Consider the following 19,976-nt stretch of genomic DNA (forward strand, 5'->3'; position numbering starts at 1 on the left):
TGTTGTTCAGTCGCTCAGTCGTGTCTGACTCTGTGCAACCCTATGAACCGCAGCACACCAGGCCTCCCTGTCCATCACCATCTCCCGGAGTTTACTCAAAATCATATCCATTGAGTCCATGATGGCATCCAACCATCTCATCCTCTGTCGTCCCCTTCTCCTCCTGCCTTCAATCTTTCCCAACATCAGGGTCTTTTTCGATGAGTCAGCTCTTTGTATCAGGTGGCTAAAGTACTGGAGTTTCAGCTTCAGTCCTTCCAATGAATATTCAGGGTTGATTTCCTTTAGGACTGAACATATCCAGGGATGTAAACCAGGTGAAAAAAATGTCACGGTCTAAAGGTTTTGAAAGCATACAAAGTCTCTTCTCTTGTCACTGTGGAATTATATTAGAAATCAATACCAAAGGATATTTGAGAATAACCCACAATGTGCCCCGCCTTCCACCTTTAATAGGCTGAGGATCCAGGCAATGGGCAATTGTAATTAGTTTTAAATTTAGCAATGAGGAAGCAATTAGAGCAAGGCGTAAGGCCTGGAAAAGAACAGGTAAAGCTGTATATGCAGATTCTTGATTACATATTGGAAAACCCAACAGATTTTGTGGAAAAGCTATGACCAAGATGTGTGTGTGTGTGTGATATTCTGACATGCTCTGTCTCTGGGTCTCCCTCTGAGACGGTCTGTTTCGGGGAGACCCACATTAGGACCTGCTGACACCAAAACCTTCCTTTTGCTCAGTGAAATTACATTCCAAATAGGGGTGACGGTCATGGGAACAAGATCATCCGGTTAATGGCTCTAGAGGTTTACCGCTGGACGCAGCATCTTTAGGCTGAGGACAGGCGTTTTGCCCTCTACGAGTATGGGGGAACTCCCCAAACCTGTAATTTTTTAAAGTTGCTTGTTCTGCTGAATCGAAGAGGTAGGGGCGCAGGTCCTTCCCAAATGGGAGCACCCGTGAGGATAAGCCTTGCAGCCCAGGGCCTCCCACTCAGAATGCTAAATGCTTTCCAGCTTGTGCGGTGAGGAGGCGGCAACGTGCCAGCCGCAGCCAATGGGAAACGAAGGCGGAAGCTGAGCGGTGCCCAGAACTTATAAAGGTGGACGGCGGGCCGGCCCAGCGCCTTCTCTTTCTGCTTTGGGAGATGTCTGTGACAGGAAGGAGCCAGGAAGCCTAGCTCCCTTCGGGGTGAGTGGGTTGTTTTCCTTTTCTACGTCCTAGTCTTCCACGGCACTTTCCCACAGTTACTGGATCAGACCCGTGCATTCACGCTTCTCTTTCTAGTTCCTCGAGGTGTGAAGTTTGGTTGTTATATTGAAGATCTTTCCTTTTTCTTAACCTAGGCTTCTTCTTTTTGCTCAAATAGCAGAATAACGGAATCAAGAGTGGAGGTGGTTCTTATCCACGGGGAGCTTGCAATTATCCACAACCACTGCTGCAAAGGGAGAGAGAAAACTTGGAGTCAGCTCCCAGCACGGGATGACTTAAGCCACCGGGAGGTTCCCGGATGAGGGGATGAGCGCTGAAGGATAATAAGGAAAGATGACTCAGAGAGGGGCCCCCTTGGTGGTCCAGCGGTTGAGACCCCACCTCCCGGTGCGGGGGCGGGAGGGGGCGGGTTCCATCCTGGTCAGGGGGCTAAGATCCCACGTGCCTTGTGGCCAAAAATCCAAAGCATGGAACAGAAGCATTATGGTAACAAACTCAATAAAGACTTTAAAAATGGTCCACATCCCAAAATCTTAAAAAACAAAAAAACTCAGAGAAGCAATAGGATGTGAGCATAAGTAGACCGAGACTCAAGCCCCTCCTGATAAAGACTTCATTCTCTCTCCTCCACATTCCACTCTTTACACACAATAAATCCGGTGCAAGCCGGTGGAAGAAGGATGTGATGTGGAGAAGATAGGTAGCAGGGAATAACATACATACCTTTTAAAAAATATTTACATTAATTCTTTAATACCATATATTATCAAATCCATATTCGAACTTCCCCAGCTATCCTAAGAATATCTCCTACAGCTGTCTTATTTAAACTAGGAGCACAAATTGCATCTGCTTATTACAGGGTTTGAGCTTCCCAGGTGGCACTGGTGTAAAGAGCCTGCCTGCCAATTCAGGAGACGTAAGAGACGCAGGTTCGATCCCTGGGTTGGGAAGATGCCCTGGAGAAGGAAATGGCAACCCAGTCCAGTATTCTTGCCTGGAGAATCCCATGGACAGAGGAGCCTGGCAGGCTACAGTCCACAGGGTTGCAAAGAGTCAGGACTGAAACGACTTAGCAAGTACGGCTAAAAGCATTACGGCTTTTAAAACACTTTTATTTTAGAACTTCCCTCCCCTCCCTACCCTTTTGACATTGGTTTTTTTTTTTTATTGTGGTAAAAGTGACACAATATTAAACCTACTATATTAACCTCATTTAACTGTACAGTTCAGCAGTGCTAAAAAATTCCCCGTTGTCACACAGGTCTCACCGTCATCCCTCTCCTGAATGTTTCACAATCAAATGGAGACGTTGATTTCAGGTGCTTTTTATAAACACTCAGTGAGTCTTTAAAATAACCATGGAATAGAAGGAAGCCCGAGTCACTACTCGCTTTGATGTACCAGGCGCTGTCTTAAATGTACCTCTGGGGGTGTCTCTCTGAGAACCGTGCCCGGCAGCTATGATAAGATTCCTGCCATCAAAGGTGAGAAAAGAATAAATGCCAGAGTGGATTTGAGTCTAAATGCTGAGCCCCAGCACCGGATGGACCCCAGGTCTTTCCACAGGACAGAGAGTTTCCCAGGAAGGGAGGGAAAGAGAAAATCCAGCACGTGACAGGCTTCACCGGTTACAGTGTTCGTCACTCAGTCATATCACACCCTTTCGTGACCCCATGGACTACAGCCCGCCAGGCTCCTCTGTCCATGGGATTCTCCAGGCAAGGACACTGGACCGGGTTGCCATTTCCTCCTCCAGAGGCTCTTCCCCGCCCAGGGATGGAACCCGGATCTCCTGCACTGCAGGCGGGTTCTTTAGGTCTGGACCACCAGGGAAGCCGCCAGGCTCCATCAAGTCTAAATAAACCTCCTCCCCGGGATGGTGCTCTCACGTTCTGTAACCTCATGTCTCCACAGGCTGCCTCTGTCTTCTCTTCCAGCTGGTCCCCTCTGCCCGCCGGTGCTGCGGTTCCCAACCCTGAGTGACCATGGGTGACATGAACTTGAACTCTGACCCCTCCTCCTGCCCGTCCTCCCCTCTGTCCCCCTCTGGTGTCTCCCCTCCCTTGCTGGAGTCCTCCTCCTCCTCCACCCTCCCCTTCAGAAATGGAGTCATGTCTTTCATGCTTTCTGTAAGCGCGGAGCATCTACAGAGGTTCAAGCAGCTTTTGGTGGAGGAGAACCCCAGACCCGGCTGCACCCCGCTCACCTGGGACCAGCTGAAGTCAGCCCGCTGCGGGGAGCTGGTTCATCTGCTGACTGAGTACTTCCCGGGACAACGTGCCTGGGAGGTGGCTCGTGACATCTTCGCCAAGATGAACCAGACAGAGCTGTGTCTTCAGACACAGAGGGAGCTGAACGGTGAGAGGACATCTAGAACAGAGCAGGGGGGTGGGCTTGGGGGCTGGAGAATTCAGTGCTTTCTCAGATGCTCCTGTGGGCCAGCTGAACAAGGGCAAGAAGTGGAGTGTATATGTGTGTGTACACACACACATACACACACATGTACGGGCTTCCCTGGCGGCTCCATGGTAAAGAAGTCGCCTGCAATGTAGGAGACATGAGTTCGATCCCTGGGTCAGTAAGATCCCCTGGAGAAGGAAATGGCAACCTGCTCCAGTATTCCTGCCTGGAGAATCCCATGGACAGAGGATCCTGGCAGGCTACAGTCCATGGGGTCACAAAGGGTCATACACGACTGAAGCAACTTAGCACGCCCGCATTACGGCTTTTAAAACACTTTTATTCTAGAACTTCCCTCCCCTCCCCACCCTTTTGACATTGGCTTTACATTACGACTAAGCGACTGAATACACACACACAAACACCCTCCCTGGTACCGTCTGCCTCTGCACCATTCTCACCTCCCAACATGGTGATGGAAGCCGAGGTATTTTCCTCTCTCTGCGCCAAGAAGATGAGAGGATGAGACTTGTGGATGGCCTGGCCGCCACTCTCCTTAAAGGCCCTGTTGCCTCTGGGCGGCTCTGTCTTTCTGTCCATCTTGTCATGCCTATGAGACAGCCTCCTTTTTGTTTTTTCGGTCTGTTCCAGAAATTTTACCTAACTTGGAACCAGAGGCCTTGAGCCTGAGAAAGAGGGAGCTGACTTTGGAGGAAGATGAGTCTGGTACGTGCTGGCCCTGCGTAGACCCTGGCAGACGAGAGGCGGTGGGTTCGGATGAGATGCTGGCTTCCTGAGGTGGGGGGCGCTGCAAACGGGTGTGCCCAGTGTCCCTTCTGTGAATCAGAACTTCAGATAAAGGAGTGCTTGTGAACTCATCTCAGGAGGAAGTCCAGCCACCATCCTTCTCTCTCTCCCTTGGTTGGATTCAGTCTTTTTTTTTCTTCGTATTTATTTTTTTTTTAATTTATTTTTGGCTGTGCCAGGTCTTAGTTGTGGCATGTGGGGTTTAGTTCCCTGACCAGGGACAGAGCCCGCGCCCCCTGCATTGGGAGCATGGAGCCTTAGCCCCTGGACCACCAGGGCTTGCAGGACAAGTGCCTGATCAGTGCACCTGCGTCCCAGAGCCGGCGGTAGACACGGAGGCTCGTTCTCTGGTTGATCGGTTAGTTCTCACAAACAGCTGATGCTGGACCCTGTGTCTCCCCCGTCTCGTTCCTGCAGATAAAATTCGGGAGTACAAGGCACGTGTGATGAGTGAGCACTCAACCCTGTGGGACAGGACATCTTGGCCTGGGAACAACATGGACTTCTTTTACCAAGAGCCCTGCAGAGAAGACACACTCCTGCAGTGTCTTCTTCTCCCCAGAAAGCCCCAAGGAAGACAGCCCAAGACCGTGGTCCTTCAGGGAGACTCCGGCGTCGGGAAAACCACCATAGCCAAAAAAGTGATGCAGCAGTGGGCAGAGAACAAGTTCTACGCCCACAAGGGCTGGCTCGCTTTCTACCTCCACTGCCAGGATATGGACCGGCCGGAGGAGCAGAGCTTCTCCGAGCTGATCGCCTGCAAGTTGTCCGGGTCTCCGGCTCTCGCGTCTAGGATCCTTTCCCACCCAGAACACCTCCTCCTCCTGCTGGATGGCTTCGAGGAACTAACCTTGACCCTCATAGACAGACAGGAGGACCTGAGAGAAGACTGGAGCCAGAAGATGCCAGGCTCCGTCCTCCTGACCAGTCTGTTGAGCAAAAGGATGCTCCCTGATGCCACGATCATCGTCTTCCTGAGGTTCAGCTTGTGGAAGACCGTGAGCCCCTTTCTGAACAGTCCCTCTCTGATCACCCTGATGGGCTTCAGTGCACCTGAGAGATCCAGGTACTTCAGGTCGTACTTCAAAAACAGGCGCGATGCCGACGCAGCCTTGCGTTTCGCCATGGGCAACGCGGTCCTCTTCTCCATGTGCCGAGTCCCCGTCATCTGCTGGCTGGTCTGCTCTTGTCTGAAGCAACAGATGGAGAGAGGAAGCAGCCTGCCGCGGGCATTCCCCAACGCCACGGCCGTGTTCATCCACTACCTCTCCAGCCTGTTGCCAACCAGGGTGAGGCATGTCGTCGGCGAGACCCCCCAGGAGCAGTTGAAACGCCTGTGCTCCTTGGCTGTGGAGGGCATGTGGAAGAACCAGTGGGTGTTCAGTGAGATGGACCTCAACCTGGCCAGACTGGACGAAAGGGACATCGAGGTGTTTCTTGGGGTGAGGGTCCTCCGGAGGGCGGTGGCCGGCGGGGACCTCGTCGCCTTCGCCCACCCGAGCTTCCAGGAGTTCTTTGCTGCCCTGCTATTCGTCCTCTGCTTCCCACAGAGGCTCAGGAATTTCCAAGTGTTGGACCACTTCCGCATCTTACAGCTGCTTGCTCATCCTGGGAGAAGGAAAAACCACCTGGCCGGGATGGCGCTGTTCCTGTTTGGCCTGTTGAATGACACGTGCGCCCTAGCCGTGGAGCAGCTGTTTGGGTGCAAGGTGTCCCTGGGGAACAAGAGGAAACTGCTGAAGGTCGCCACCATGCCGCCCGACGGTGACCCCCCAACCCCACACCACGGGCTCCCCCAGCTGTTCTACTGTCTGCACGAGATCCGGGAGGAGGTCTTCGTGGGTCAGATCCTCCACGACCACCGTAAGTCTCTGCTGGTCATCAGCAAGATCAGAGACCTGCAGGTCTCCGCTTTCTGCCTCAAGTTCTGCCGACAGCTGCGGGAGTTAGAACTGACCGTCGCCTGGGCCGTCGCCAAAGCCACCAGCCTCTTGCCAGGCCCTCTTCCTTCCCCCCAGTAAGTGCTCGAATCTCTCCTTCGGTGGGATTCGAGGTCCTGCTGGGGAACCTTGTCTAGCATCTCCTGGGCATCAAGGGTGACCGCCTGTCGTGAGTGGATCCCTTGCGCATGGGAGTTTGTCTTATAAACCGGCCGTTCTGGTTTAACAAAAAAAAAAGAATTGGTAGTGGTGGGCTCAGTGGTGACTTCATTATCTGAACCCCAGAGACCATCAGTGAACTAGAGAAACTTCGTGTATTTTTTTTCTCTCTCATGCAACTAAAGGAAGTGCTGGGTTAAATGTTCTGCAGAGCATGTGTTTAGTCATATTCCGAGTAAATTCTGCTTGAAACAATATGGCTTCGTTGAAAACATGAGCAGGAAACAAACGTTTATGTCTCGGTTGAGGGTTGTCGTGAACATTTGGTACACTTTCACTGACCCACGTGTCTAAGAGTGTGTGGCATTCTAAACCTCCTGTTGTTGTTTAGTTGATAAGTCGTGTCTGATTCTTGGCAACCCCACGGACTGTAGCCCGCCAGGCTCCTCTGTCCATGGGATTCTCCAGGGGACTACACTGGAGTGGGTTGCCATGTCCTTCTCCAGGGGGTCTTCCTGACCCAGGGATCGAACCCATGTTTCTTACATCTCCTGCACTGGCAGGCAGGTTCTTTACAGCTGACCCACCAAGGAAGCCCCAAACTGCTGGTGGAAAAGCATAAAATGGAAGAGAAAGTAACTCCTAAGCTGGGGGGAAAATAACAGGACAGACAGTATTCCTGGGGTTGCTGAGTTCCACTAAAACCGAGAAAATACTGGAACAAAAAAGCAAGATGCACAGATCACCTTCCTTCCTGCTATGCCGAGTGCCCTCCCCCTCACGCACCTGGGGTTCCCTCCTGTCTGTCCCCCTCATTGTGTGGGGCTCCCCCCATCTGTCACCCCTCACTCTGTGGGGCTCCCCCGTCTGTCCCCCTCATTCTGTGGGGCTCCCCCGTCTGTCCCCCTCATTCTGTGGGGCTCCCCCCTCTATCACCCCCTCATTCTGTGGGGCTCCCCGTCTGTCCCCCTCACTCTGTGGGGCTCCCCCCATCTGTCCCCCTCACTCTGTGGGGTCCCCCCTCTATCACCCCCTCATTCTGTGGGGCTCCCCCGTCTGTCCCCCTCACTCTGTGGGGTCCCCCGTCTGTCCCCCTCATTCTGTGGGGCTCCCCTGTCTGTCCCCCTCATTCTGTACACACTGTAATGTTTTCAGTCTCCAGGCACGTGCTGTCCAGTGGGGTCTCTGACAGGGAAGAGTGAAGGCGAAGACCAGAGCCGAACCACTGAACACGCTGCTGTTGGGAGAGAGTTTAGATTCTGTGCTCACCATGCCCTAATAGTAATAATGATACTTTCCCCTTATTCTGTTCCTTTATAGAGTTTTTTCTTCCTTTTTAAAACGTTTTACTTTATGTGTGGTAGAGCCAATCAACCATGCCGCGATAGTTTCGGGTGAACAGTGAAGGGACTCAGCCCTACATACACAGAGTTCCCTGTGTCTACAGAAGGTCCTTGTTGGTTCTCCATTTTAATAGCAGCGTGTGCATGTCCATCCCAAACTCCCTAACCATCCCTTCCCCCCATCCTTCCCCCCTGCTAACCATAAGTTCCCAAAGAGTCAGACACGACTGAGCGACTGAACTGGACCATAAGTTCGTTCTCTAAGTCTGAGTCTCTTTCTGTTTCGTAAGCTCATTTTCATCATTTCTCTCTAGATCCACATACGAGGGGTGTCATATGATACTTCTCCTTCTCTGACTTGCTTCAAGGCGTTTCTCCTTAATGACAATTTCATAGGCACACAGTAAGAATATGATTTCTATCTGGTGACCTAATTCCTGCCTGCACATAAATCCTGACTGATCACAGCTCAGCTCTCTCTCCCTCAGTCACGTTAAACTGTAAGTGGGGCCACAAATCCTCCTGGAATAGAATGAGAAGTCTCAGAGCCGTTCTGCTGGGCAACTTTGTATTTATTTTTTAAGTATGTATTATGCATTTGGCTGCGTGGGGTCTGGGTGGCGGCAGCGGCTTCCTGCTTGCATCGTGTGGGATCTCCCCTCGCAGCGCAGACGCTCCAGCTGTGCCTCCTGGGCTCAGTAGCTGTAGCGCGGGGATTTGCTGCTCTGCAGGCATGTGGGAGCTTAGTTCCCACCAGGGATCAAACCCACACCCCCTGCATTGCGAAGCAGATTCTTAATCACTGGGCCACCAGGCAAGTCTCCTGGGCCACTTTCTAAATGAGGACATCTCAGGAAAGCCCCAAAGGGATCCATGATCATAAGTAAGTCCTGGGTTTGCTGGTAGGTTTTCTCGAGCTTAATCGCTACTGATGAGCCATTTTTTCTGTTTTTGTTTTTGTTTTTGTTTTTTTCACTCCCACACAGACCAGAAGGCAGTGAGAGGCGTTCTCTCTGGTGGCAAGACTTCTGCTCTGTGTTTAAGACACACGAGAGTTTGGAAGTCCTGACTGTGAGAGACAGTGTGATGGACACGGAGGCCGTGGAGACTCTTGCCGCAGCACTGAGGCATCCCCACTGTAACCTCCGGAAACTGATGTGAGTGCCAGTCAGCCTGACCTCCGTGTCGGCCACTCAGTCGTGTCCAACTCTTAGCGACCCCATGGACCGCAGCACGCCAGGCTTCCCTGTCCTTCACCATCTCCCAGAGCTTGCTCAAACTCATGTCCATCGAGTCAGTGATGCCATCCAGCCATCTCATCCTCTGTCTCCCCCTTCTCCTCCCGCCTTTTCTCTTTCCCAGCATCAGGGTCTTTTCCAAGGAGTCAGCTCTTTACATCAGGGGGCCAAAGTACTGGAGCTTCAGCTTCAGCATCCATCCTTCCAGAGAGTGTTCAGGGTTGATGGGCTCGTAGGACGCTGTGATAACTGCCACCGCTTGCTTCTTCAGCTTTAAGCGTGTGGGCTCTCTCGTGGTGAGTGAAGGCATCATCAGAGTTTTGGTGGAAAACCAGTACCTGAGACACTTGGAAATACAAGACACGGAAGTGGGATGCCAAGTGATAGACGCTCTCTGCAACACCCTGAAACACCCATGGTGTTTTCTGCAGTTTCTCAGGTGAGGCCCAAGGCGCGGCGGGGAGAGGACGCCGGCACCCAGGGCGCTGGTCGCAGGCTCAGTCTGGCTGACGTCTCATTGTGTGCAGTTGCTGCTCGTTTCACCCAGCTTTCTTCTTTTATCAAAGTGTCATCGATTTACAATATCGTGTTAGCTTCAGGTGTACAGCACAGCAATTCCGTTCTGCAGATAGATTTTTTTTCAGATTCTTTTCCATTATAGGTTATTGTGAGATATTGAAGATCGTTCCCTGGGCTATGCTGTGCTGTGCTAAGTTGCTTCAGTCCTGTCCAACTCTGTGCGACACCATGGACTGTAGCCCACCAGGCTCCTCTGTCCAGGGGGATTCTCCAGGCAAGAATACTAGAGTGGATTGCCGGGCCCTCCTCCAGGGGTTCTTCCCGACCCAGGGATGGAACTGGTGTCTCCTGCATTGGCAGGCGGGTCCTTAACCTGGGAAGCCCTACAGTTCTCTGTGCTATAGAGGAAACCCTGGTTGCTTCATCTACTTTATTGTTTAATTGGACTATAGTTGCGTTACAGCATTGTCTTTGCTTCTGCTGTACAGCAACGTGATCGATTCTGGACATAATCTATTCTGAACATACACCTGTTCATCCCAGACTCCTGATCTCTGCCTCTCCCCACCCCTTTCCCCTCTGGTAACTGTGAGTTTGTATCCTATGTTTGTGAGTCTTTTTCTCTTCAGTAAATAAATTCTTTCATGTTATGCTTCAGATTCCACATATAAGTGATACCAAAATGTCTGTGTTTGACTCACTTCACACAGTATGATCATCTCTGGGTCCATCTCTGTTGCTGCAAATGGCAGCCTTTCATTCCTATTTGTGACCGTTCACTCAGCTTCTTTTTTAAGATGATGGTCTCATACATGCACGCACTGTGAACCGCTCACCACCGTCAGGCTAATTAACCCCTTGGCCGGCTCACAAGCCGCCGTTTGAACACTTGAGATCAGCTCTGTTAGCCACTTCTGTGCACACGGCCATCGAGTTAACCACCATCAGCAGACTGGACCAGAGATCTCCAGAGTTCAGTCACCTTATAACTGGGGGGTTGCGCCCTTTAACCATCATTTCCTCCACCCCGCCCCCTGCCTGCAGCCCCCACTCTGTCCACTGGTTCTTCATCCTGAAGGTGGTTTGGCGGATAAACGTGGAAAGAAGATGTGCTCAAGGGCAGGCAGAGTCCCTGTCTGGGATTGGAGCCCCACGGTTACCCCACGCCCGTTCGTCACGGCCCCTCGTGTGTTGTTTTCTATTGTGCTAGTCAAAGTCGCTCCGTCGTGTCTGATCCTTTGTGACCCCGTGGACTACACAGTCCATGGGATTCTCCAGGCCAGAATCCTGGAGTGGGTAGCCTTTCCCTTCTCCAGTGGATCTTCCCAACCCAGGAATTGAACCGGGGTCTCCCGCGTTGCGGTGGATTCTTTACCAGCTGAGCCAGCAGGGAAGCCTGTTTTCCGTTGGTGATGTGCAGTTCAGATGCTGAATGGATGCGGGTTCACCCAGGGAGGATGGAAGCCCCCTCCCACGGCTCTTGGGGAGGGACGAGGGCCAAGGAGGATGCAAGGTCAGGTGGCTGGGGGCACCACGCCGCCCGGGAGCTCAGGGCTGCTGTCGCTGTGACTCCCGCAGGCTGGAAGGTTGCCCGTTCGACCCCACCAACGGAGCTGAGCTCACCAGGAGTCTCAAGAGGAACATCCATCTGAAGACCCTGATGCTGAGACGTGTCTCCCTGGAGAGGGGCGAGCAGTGTCCCCCCGTGCTGGCGCCCCAGCTGGAGAGGCTGTCGTGAGTCTTACCGGGTGCCATGCTGTGCCTCAGATGGTCGGTAGATGGAGAAAAACAGAAAAGGGGGGAGAGTGCATCACGGAACAAAGCAAAGTCTTGTGATTGTTAATGGTGTGGGAGGGACAGTGAAGGATTGAGACAGAGAGAGAGAGACAGAGACACAGAGAGACAGACAGACAGAGACAGAGACTGAGAGACGGACAGACAGAGACAGAGAGAGAGAGACAGGCAGACAGACACAGACAGAGACAGAGAGACAGACAGAGACAGACAGAGACAGACAGACAAAGACAGATGGAGAGACAGGGAGACAGAGACAGAGACTGAGAGACGGACAGAGACAGACAGACAGAGATAGAGAGACAGAGACAGATGGAGAGACAGACAGGGAGACAGAGACAGAGACAGACAGAGAGAGACAGGCAGACAGACAGAAAGAAAGAGACTGAGAGACAGAGACAGGGAAAGACACACAGAGAGAGACACAAACAGACAGAGATGGAGAGACAGATGGAGAGACAGACAGGGAGACAGACAAGGAGGCAGGGAGAATGCGAGACAGAGACAGACAGACAATGGGAGAGACAGACAGAGACACAGACAGGGCTCTAGCCCAGCACGTGTCCGCACCTGCTGTCCCGGGAGGTAGAAGCACAGCGATCCTGGCGCATCATCAGCCCCTCTTCGCACTGGAACCTCGCCGGCACCGTCTTCCCTCCTCACGGGTGGCCCTGGCCCCGGAACCCCCACCCCGCCCCATCTGGAGGTGGGCTCAGGCTCCCTACCTGTGTTTGCCGCGACACGGCCACACACGGACGACACGGAGCACGGGTCTGCAGACCCTCGGGCTCTTGAGCGGCCTCATCAGCCGTGTGTGCTTTTCCCAGCCAACCGACATCTCCTGTGTTTCGCTTTTCTACAGGCTGTTCCTCTTTGGTGCTGAGCGGTAACGTGTGTATGAACACGCAACAGTCTAAGTGTCTGTCTTATCCGCCGCTGAGGCCTGAGCTGTTCACACACACACACACGTAGAACTGCCACGTCACGGAGAGCGCTCATCTTCAGGATTACCAGGCTCATTTCCAGACCACACGTACCAATTTGCAGGCCCACCTGCGGTGCGTGTGAAAATCCCCCCACGCCAAATTCTCATCAGACTCTTGTTACTGCTCCGGCTTTGGCCCATCTGTTGAGGGGAAAATGACATGCTGCTGTTTACGTGTAACTCAAGCACTAGATTTTATTTTTTAACTGAAGGATGACTGACTCACAACCTGAGTGAGTTTCTGGTGACCTGGTACTTTCTAGCTCACAGAACGATCACCACGGCAAGTCCAGGGATCAGCTGTCACCAAACCGAGTGATGCCAACATTAGATACTTTCTTTCCTCCATTTTATTTTTGTAACATTTAAATTTTTTTAATTTTTATTTGGCTGAGCCGGTCTTAGTTGCAGCATGTGAGATCGACTTCCCTGACTGGGGATCGAACCTGAGCCCCTGCACTGGGGACGTGCAGGCTTAGCCACTGGACCACCAGAGAAGTCCCAACCGCAGACACTTTCTTATTTACATCTGCCCTCCTTCGCTGTGGATGAAAACGCTTTCAGAACCATCCTCTCCACCTTAGCTGTTTTTTTTGTCTGCTTTTTGGCTACAGGGCATGTGGGAGGTTAGATCCCCCCACCCGGGATCAAACCCGTGCCCCTGCTGTGGAAGCGCAGGGCTGTAACCACTGGACCTCCAAGGAAGCCGCTGCACCTTAGCTTCTCTAACACGCAGGCCTGCCTTACGTCTTCAGGGCACCTTTCCATCTTTCTGTAACTTTCAGACATGTTGTCTCTTCCCACGTCATCTCCATAAATGTCTTCACTCTTAGACTCCCTGCTGGTCACTTTCTCACCCTCTTCATCCCTCTCTATAACTTTTTTCTTGATCCACAATTTCTTCTCACATCATGACCCCCAGTCCTCTTCTTTAAGCCCGGGAAGCCCTAAGAGGTGGTCACAGAAGTGGGAGGAGACGTCTGCCTTTAGATCGGAAGCCCAGATGGAAACCGTTGAGTTTCAGCAGGAGACCAGGAAAAACCCAGTCAAGGGAACAAATTAAACTGCATCCCGACTGCGAGTGTCTCACCCACAGGCTGGAGAATTGTGACCTCACGCCGCTTTCCTGCGGAAGTCTTGCCTTTTCTCTCGTGAGTAACCAGAGTCTGACCCACCTGAGCCTGGCAGAAAACGCCTTGCAGGATGACGGGGTGAAGCAGCTCTGGAACATCTTGGGACATTTTCCGTCTCCTCTGCAGAGGCTGGTGTAAGTCCCTAGACACTGCTCTCTGGAACTCCCTGGGGAAGAATAGGGCAGTGGGGAGAGACTGCCGTGTGTATGTTATATGTTCCTTTATGCCACGGATTGATCAAGCACCTACTGCACGCATGGCATTGTGTGCATACTGGAAGAAAGCGTAACAGAGAGGAGGATGGCAGTGGTTTCAGTTTCAGGGGCAAACTAGCTAGGGACAGAGTTCTCAGATTATGTGCCAGGCGACCCAGCAGGGAATCACAGAGGCACAGCTTTGTGAGATGTCAGAGATGCTGACATCTTTTCGTCACTGCAGGAGCCATTAGCTTGAGGCAGTTCCAACACCAGATCATGCTAAATTCTTTTCAGCGATGCTGTGCATGTGTGCTAAATGACTTCAGTCGTGTCTGACTCTTTGCAACCCCATCTACTGCAGCACGCTAGGCTTCCCTTCCCTGTCCTTCACCGTCTCCCGGAGCTTGCTCAAACTCTTGTCCATTGAGTCAATGATGCCATCCAACCATCTCATCTTCTGTCGCCCTCTTCTCCCGCCCTCAGTCTTTCCCAGCATCAGGGTCTTTTACAATGAGTCTTCTCTTCACATCAGGTGGTCGAAGTATTGGAGCTTTAGCTTCAGCATCACCAATGAATATTCAGGGTGACTTCCTTTAGGATTGACTGGTTTGATCTTGCTGTCCAGGGGACCCTCAAGAGTCTTCTCCAGCACCACAGTTCGAAAGCATCAATTATTATATTTAGGTAAAGCTGTTCTACAAAAACAATACAAAAGGCAGAAAATAAGCTTAAAGGCGTTTGGTTGGTGTTTCTTTGCAGGCTGAGGAATTGCGCCCTGACCTCCGAGTGCTGTCAAGATATAGCATCTGCTCTTGATAAAAATAAAACCCTGAGAAGTCTGGACCTTGGCAGTAACAGCCTGAGGGACAGCGGCGTGGTCCTGCTGTGTCAGCCCCTGTTGAACCCTGACTCTGGCCTCCAGGTTCTCGAGTAAGCTGTCCCCATTGCTTCCTTTGGGACCCGGGGTCTGTAAAATTCTCAGGGTAGAATGTGGAGATGTGTTTTGCATTGCTGGGATTTGCCATCCATTTGGGTAAAGGACTTAGAAGCTTCAGAGCAGTGGTTCTCAGAGTGTAGTCCTCAAATATTGTTCAGTCGCTCGGTCATTGTCTGACTCTTGTGACCCTGTGGGCTGTGTGTGTGTGTGTGTGTGTGGTTGCTCAGTAGCATCCGACTTTGCGACCCCACGGACTGTAGCCTGCCAGGTTCCTCTGTCCATGAGATTTTCCAGCAAGAATACTGCAGTGGGTTGCAATTTCCTCTTCCCAGGGATGTTCCTGACCCAGGGATCAAACCTACATCTCCTGCATCGGCAAGTGGATTTTTTATCACTGAGCCACGTGGGAAGTGGCTCAGACTATGAGTGTTTTTGTCTGGGAAGTTGTTAGAAAGGCAAATTCTTGCATCATTTGTCTGTGTGTGTCTGGCTTATCTCGTTGAGCGTTATGCCCTCGAGGTCCACCCAAGTCATCACAAACGGCAGGGTTTCCTTGTGCTTGGTGGCTGGGATGTGTGCTGCTGTGTAACATGCCACAGCTGCTGCTTCACGGCTGCGCAGTATCCCCCTGTGCGTGCCTAGCACGCCTTCTTTACCCACTCTTCTGGCGATGGGCATCTAGGTTGCTCCGTATCATGGCTGTTGTAAACAGTGCTGCTGTGAACATGAGGTGCAGATAACTCTCATATTCTCGTTTCTATTTCTTGGGTCCATACCCAGACCTAGGGCTGCTGGATCATGTGGGCCCTGCACAGCCTGTGTCTCACAAACACCTCCCGTGATTCCCAGGAATGCTAGGGTTTAAGGACCATCATTCCAGGAAAAATTCTTGTATTCAGTGAAACATAAAGAAAATGTGTTAGTTTTAGACTAATACCTTAGCCGTAGATGGAGTCTTTCGAAATCAATGTTTATGCTTAGGGACTCTTTTCTCTGTATGTAATTTTTTCTTCTCTTATAACGTCTCTATGCCAACATCATACTAGTCAGTGACTTAAAAGGATCTATCCTATTTTTAATTGTTATAGTGGCTACTCCAGATATTTGGAAAAGATTTGGAAACATCTCTTCTCCAGTAACAAAGGTTGAAACTTTTTTAGAGTTATTTTTTATTTATTTTAAATTTTCTATTAGAATTGATTAACAATGTTGTGTCAGTTTCAGATATACAGCAAAGTGATTCAATTATGCATATACACTTTTTTTTTTTGCCTCTTTCCTACCTGCATTTTCTGTTCACTATTGGTATGATCTGGGTTCTAAGTCTAGGTCTTTTTTTCACTCAGATATGTGAGCTTTTGTTTTTTTTTTATTGAAGTACAGTTGCTTATCATATAACACTAGTTTCAGGCATACAGCATAGTGATTCAGTATTTTTACAGAGTCTTTTTTTTTTTTTTTTTTTAGAGTCCCTAAGCATAAACATTGATTTCGAAAGACTCCATCTACGGCTAAGGTATTAGTCTAAAACTAACACATTTTCTTTATGTTTCACTGAATACAAGAATTTTTCCTGGAATGATGGTCCTTAAACCCTAGCATTCCTGGGAATCACGGGAGGTGTTTGTGAGACACAGGCTGTGCACGGCCCACATGATCCAGCAGCCCTACGTCTGGGTATGGACCCAGAGTATTTTTACAGAGTATTTTTACATTTAATGTTTACCCCATTAAACATTATTAAAATAATGGCTACAATTCCCCATGTTGTACAATACATCCTTGTTACTTAGTGATTTTATACTTAATAGTTTGTATGTCTTAATTCAATTAGTCAATTTGCCCTTTTTTCCATCTCCCCCTTGTTAACACTAGTTTGTCTTCTATATCTGTGAGATTTCTTCTGTTTTGCATTTTTACTCACTTGTGTGATTTCTTATATTCCACATTTAAGTGACATCACTGAAGTCTAGATCATTTAAATCACTTTATGTTACACCTTTAATTCCTAGGATTAATCCTGATAATGGATTTCATTTTTGTTGATAATGAACTACTCGAAGGGAATCCACTGCAGGTCACAATTCTTTTACTCCAGAAATTTAGTCTTGGGATTTAAATATTGATTTATCTCCTAGGTTGAGTGAAGTATATTTGCAAGTATGGAATACATTTCCAGGTAACCATAAGTGAAAAAAAAAATATATGTATATTTGAATCATTTTGCAGTACAGCAGAAATTAACACAACATTGTAAATCAACTATATTTTTAATAAGTGATCTATTTTTAACTTTTTTACTTTGTATTAAGGTATAGCTGATTAACCAGAGAAGGCAATGACACCCCACTCCAGTACTCTCGCCTGGAAAATCCCATGGGTGGAGGAGCCTGGTAGGCTGCAGTCCACGGGGTCGCTAAGAGTTGGACACGACTGAGCGACTTCACTTTCATGCATTGGAGAAGGAAATGGCAGCCCACTCCAGTATTCTGGCCTGGAGAATCCCAGAGACGGAGGAGCCTGGTGGGCTGCCGTCTATGGGGTCGCACAGAGTCGGACACGACTTAGCAGCAGCAGCAGCAGCATAGCTGATAACAATGTTGTGATGGTTTCAGGTGAACAGTGAGGGGACTTGGCCCTAACATAGGCATACATGTATCTATTCTCTCCCAGATTCCCCTCCTAACCAGGCTAACACATAGCATGGAGCAGAGTCCCCTGTGCTATACAGTTTAATTTTTTAAAACTGCTACTATATATACAACAGATAACCAGCAAGGACCTACTGTGTAGCACGGAAGAACTCTGTTCAACACTCTATAATAACCTAAACGGGAAAAAATTTTTAAAAGCAAAGATACATATATATGTACAAGGGAATCTCTTTGCTGAACACCTACAACTAACACAACATTGTCAACCAACTATGCTCCAATATAAAATTTTTAAAAGGAAAATAAAACTTCTGTTGTTGTTGAGTCACTAAGTTGTGTCCAACTCCATGCAACCCCATGGACTGCAACATGCCAGGCTTCCCTGTCCATCACCAACTCCCAGAGTTTGCTCAAACTCATGCCCATTGAGTCCGTGATGCCATCCAACCAGCTCACCCTCTGTCATCCCCTTCTTCTCCCACCTTCAATCTTTCCCAGCATCAGGTCCAATGAGTTGGCTCTCCGCATCAGGTGGCCAAAGCACTGGAGCTTCAGCATCAGTCCTTCCAATGAGTATTCAGGACTGATTTCCTTTAGGATGGACTGGTTGGATCTCCTTTCTGCCCAAGGGAGTCTCAAGAGTCTTCTCCAGCACCACAGTTTGAAAGCATTAGACTATTCAGAAGGAAATGAGGTATTCCGGCCACAGTATGCCTTCCGGGCTGTGAACAGCTCGGCTGGCCGTCGCTCAGCCGCGGCCTGTTTCCCTCCCGCAGGCTGGAGGAGTGCCAGTTCACTTCCGTCTGCTGCCCAGCCCTGACCTCCGTGCTCCTCCACAACCGGACCCTGCGGCACCTGGACCTCAGCGGAAACGGCGTCGGGCTCCGGGGCGCCAAGCTCCTGCAGGACGCCGCCCTGAAGAGGGTGCTCCGCCCCGAGGTCGTCCTGTACGTCCCCGCAGCTTCCGGTGCGGCAGCCACAGGCCTGGGAGGGAAGGCGCCTTGTCGGGAGGGCGACCCTGGGCCCGAGGTGCTGCTGGCGGAGGCGGCCACATCCTGCACCCCTTTGCTGGGGGTCTACAGTTCCCTCATGGGGCTGCCACACTCCAACTCCTGCTTGTCTGTGATGAGAAAGTGGACCCGGATACTCCCGTCTGCTCTTTTTTTTTTTTTTTTGCATTTAAAAATTTAATTTTTTTTTACAATAGGTCCTGTAGGTTATCTATTTTATTTTTAAAAATATTTATTTATTTGGCTGCTCAGGATCTTAGTTCTGGCATGTGGGATCTAGTTCCCTGACCAGAAACTGAACCTGGGCCCCCTGCACTGGGAGCACGGAGTCCTAGCTGCTAGACACCACCAGGGAAGTCCAGTTATCTATTTTAAATATAGCAGTGTATGCATGTTCTCGTCTACCCAGGTGGCTCGGTGGTAAAGAATCTGCCTGCAATGCAGGAAACCCCAGTTTGATCTCTGGGTAGAGAAAATCCCTGGAGAAGGGAATGGCAACCCACTCCAGTATTCTTGCCAGGAGAATCTCATGGACGGAGGAGCGTGATGGGCTACAGTCCATGGGTTCAGAAAGAGTCAGACGTGACTTAGCATGTGTATGGGAAGTTGGAAGACTGTGGGCTCGCTGCAACCATTCCTTTGATGTGCACCTCAGCTCCCTGGGGCCAGGATCCTGTTTTCACGTCCTGAGTTTCCTCAGGGCTCACTGTGGGGAGTGGGTGCAGTCTGATGGCTGCTGGACGGCAGCTGTTCCTTCCTGAGTTCCCTCGGGGCTCACCAGCTCACCTTTGGCTGTACCTGCAACCGCTGATGCCTGTGACATCCTTTGTTTACTGATCTGACAGGCAGTATTGCATTTATCCATCTCCTGGGTGCTGAAGTTCTATTCTAGAGGATTTATGTATTTTTCCAGGACTGCAAAAAAAAAAAAAAGCATACACTGATTCTTATGTTTCACAGGAAGAAGAAACAAAGCAATGGAGTGGACATGACGAGAAGACTGGAGGGCCCAGTGGTGAACAAGGATGTCCTGAAGATGGTCCAGGACTGGACAGATGAGTTCTGTGATCAGGCCTCAGGGATGGTTTGATCTCGTGACCCCAGCCCCCTGCCCTGGATATAGTTGTGGGTTTTTTTCCTGATGAAAATCGGGAATCGGTTGCCTTGTCTGTGGGCCATTCTGAGTCTGGGATGGTGCAGTTAGTTCCAGGAGATGTTATGGAGCATGATCTGCAAACAGCCCCCTGGGAGATACTGAAGGTTGTGTGTCCAACAGAGATTAGTCATGGAATTGGGGTCACCATGGTAAGGAGCGTTCCAGCTCATGTCTACTCCTGGCTTCCAGATGTCTTTGAATATGTCCTGTTAACAGTGTCACAGACTCACCTACTGGGGTATTGCAAGAATTGAATTAAAAATGTGCATGAATGCAATTAGAAAATGTTTCGAGTGTTTATTTATAAATAGACTTGAAAGTCAACTGTTACAAAGGAAGACATCTTGCTTTGAAAGAGGGTTCAGATCTAGAGAGCGTCCTACTGAGTGGAGTCAGTCAGGGAGAGAAGGAGAAATATCATGTGACATCCCTTGTGTGTGGAACGAAAAGAGATGATAAAAATGGACTGACTTACGAAACAGAGACTC

At 50.2% G+C, this 19,976-nt stretch overlaps 1 protein-coding gene across 12 annotated transcripts; it reads left to right on the forward strand.

Moving 5' to 3' along the window:
• The first annotated feature begins 1,033 nt into the window (after positions 1 to 1,033).
• On the forward strand, positions 1,034 to 19,765 carry NLRP8 (NLR family pyrin domain containing 8). 12 transcript variants are annotated; one of them, XM_044931058.2, is made up of 12 exons: positions 1,034 to 1,192; positions 3,131 to 3,574; positions 4,268 to 4,342; positions 4,841 to 6,440; positions 8,852 to 9,022; positions 9,375 to 9,542; positions 11,201 to 11,356; positions 13,498 to 13,668; positions 14,491 to 14,661; positions 17,821 to 18,016; positions 18,099 to 18,289; positions 19,293 to 19,765. In XM_044931058.2, exons 2-12 carry the CDS (start codon positions 3,202 to 3,204, stop codon positions 19,420 to 19,422), a joined length of 3,402 nt encoding a protein of 1,133 aa, XP_044786993.2. In that variant the 5' UTR covers positions 1,034 to 1,192; positions 3,131 to 3,201; the 3' UTR covers positions 19,423 to 19,765. The 12 variants fall into 12 exon arrangements, with proteins under 12 accessions (XP_044786993.2, XP_044786997.2, XP_044787000.2 ...); XM_044931062.2 differs by having other exon boundaries at positions 18,099 to 18,269; XM_044931061.2 differs by having other exon boundaries at positions 1,049 to 1,192; positions 3,154 to 3,574.
• Positions 19,766 to 19,976: the final 211 nt, after the last annotated feature.

Source organism: Bubalus bubalis, chromosome 18 (genome assembly GCF_019923935.1).
Source record: "Bubalus bubalis isolate 160015118507 breed Murrah chromosome 18, NDDB_SH_1, whole genome shotgun sequence".
Classification (NCBI taxonomy): Eukaryota; Metazoa; Chordata; class Mammalia; order Artiodactyla; family Bovidae; genus Bubalus; species Bubalus bubalis.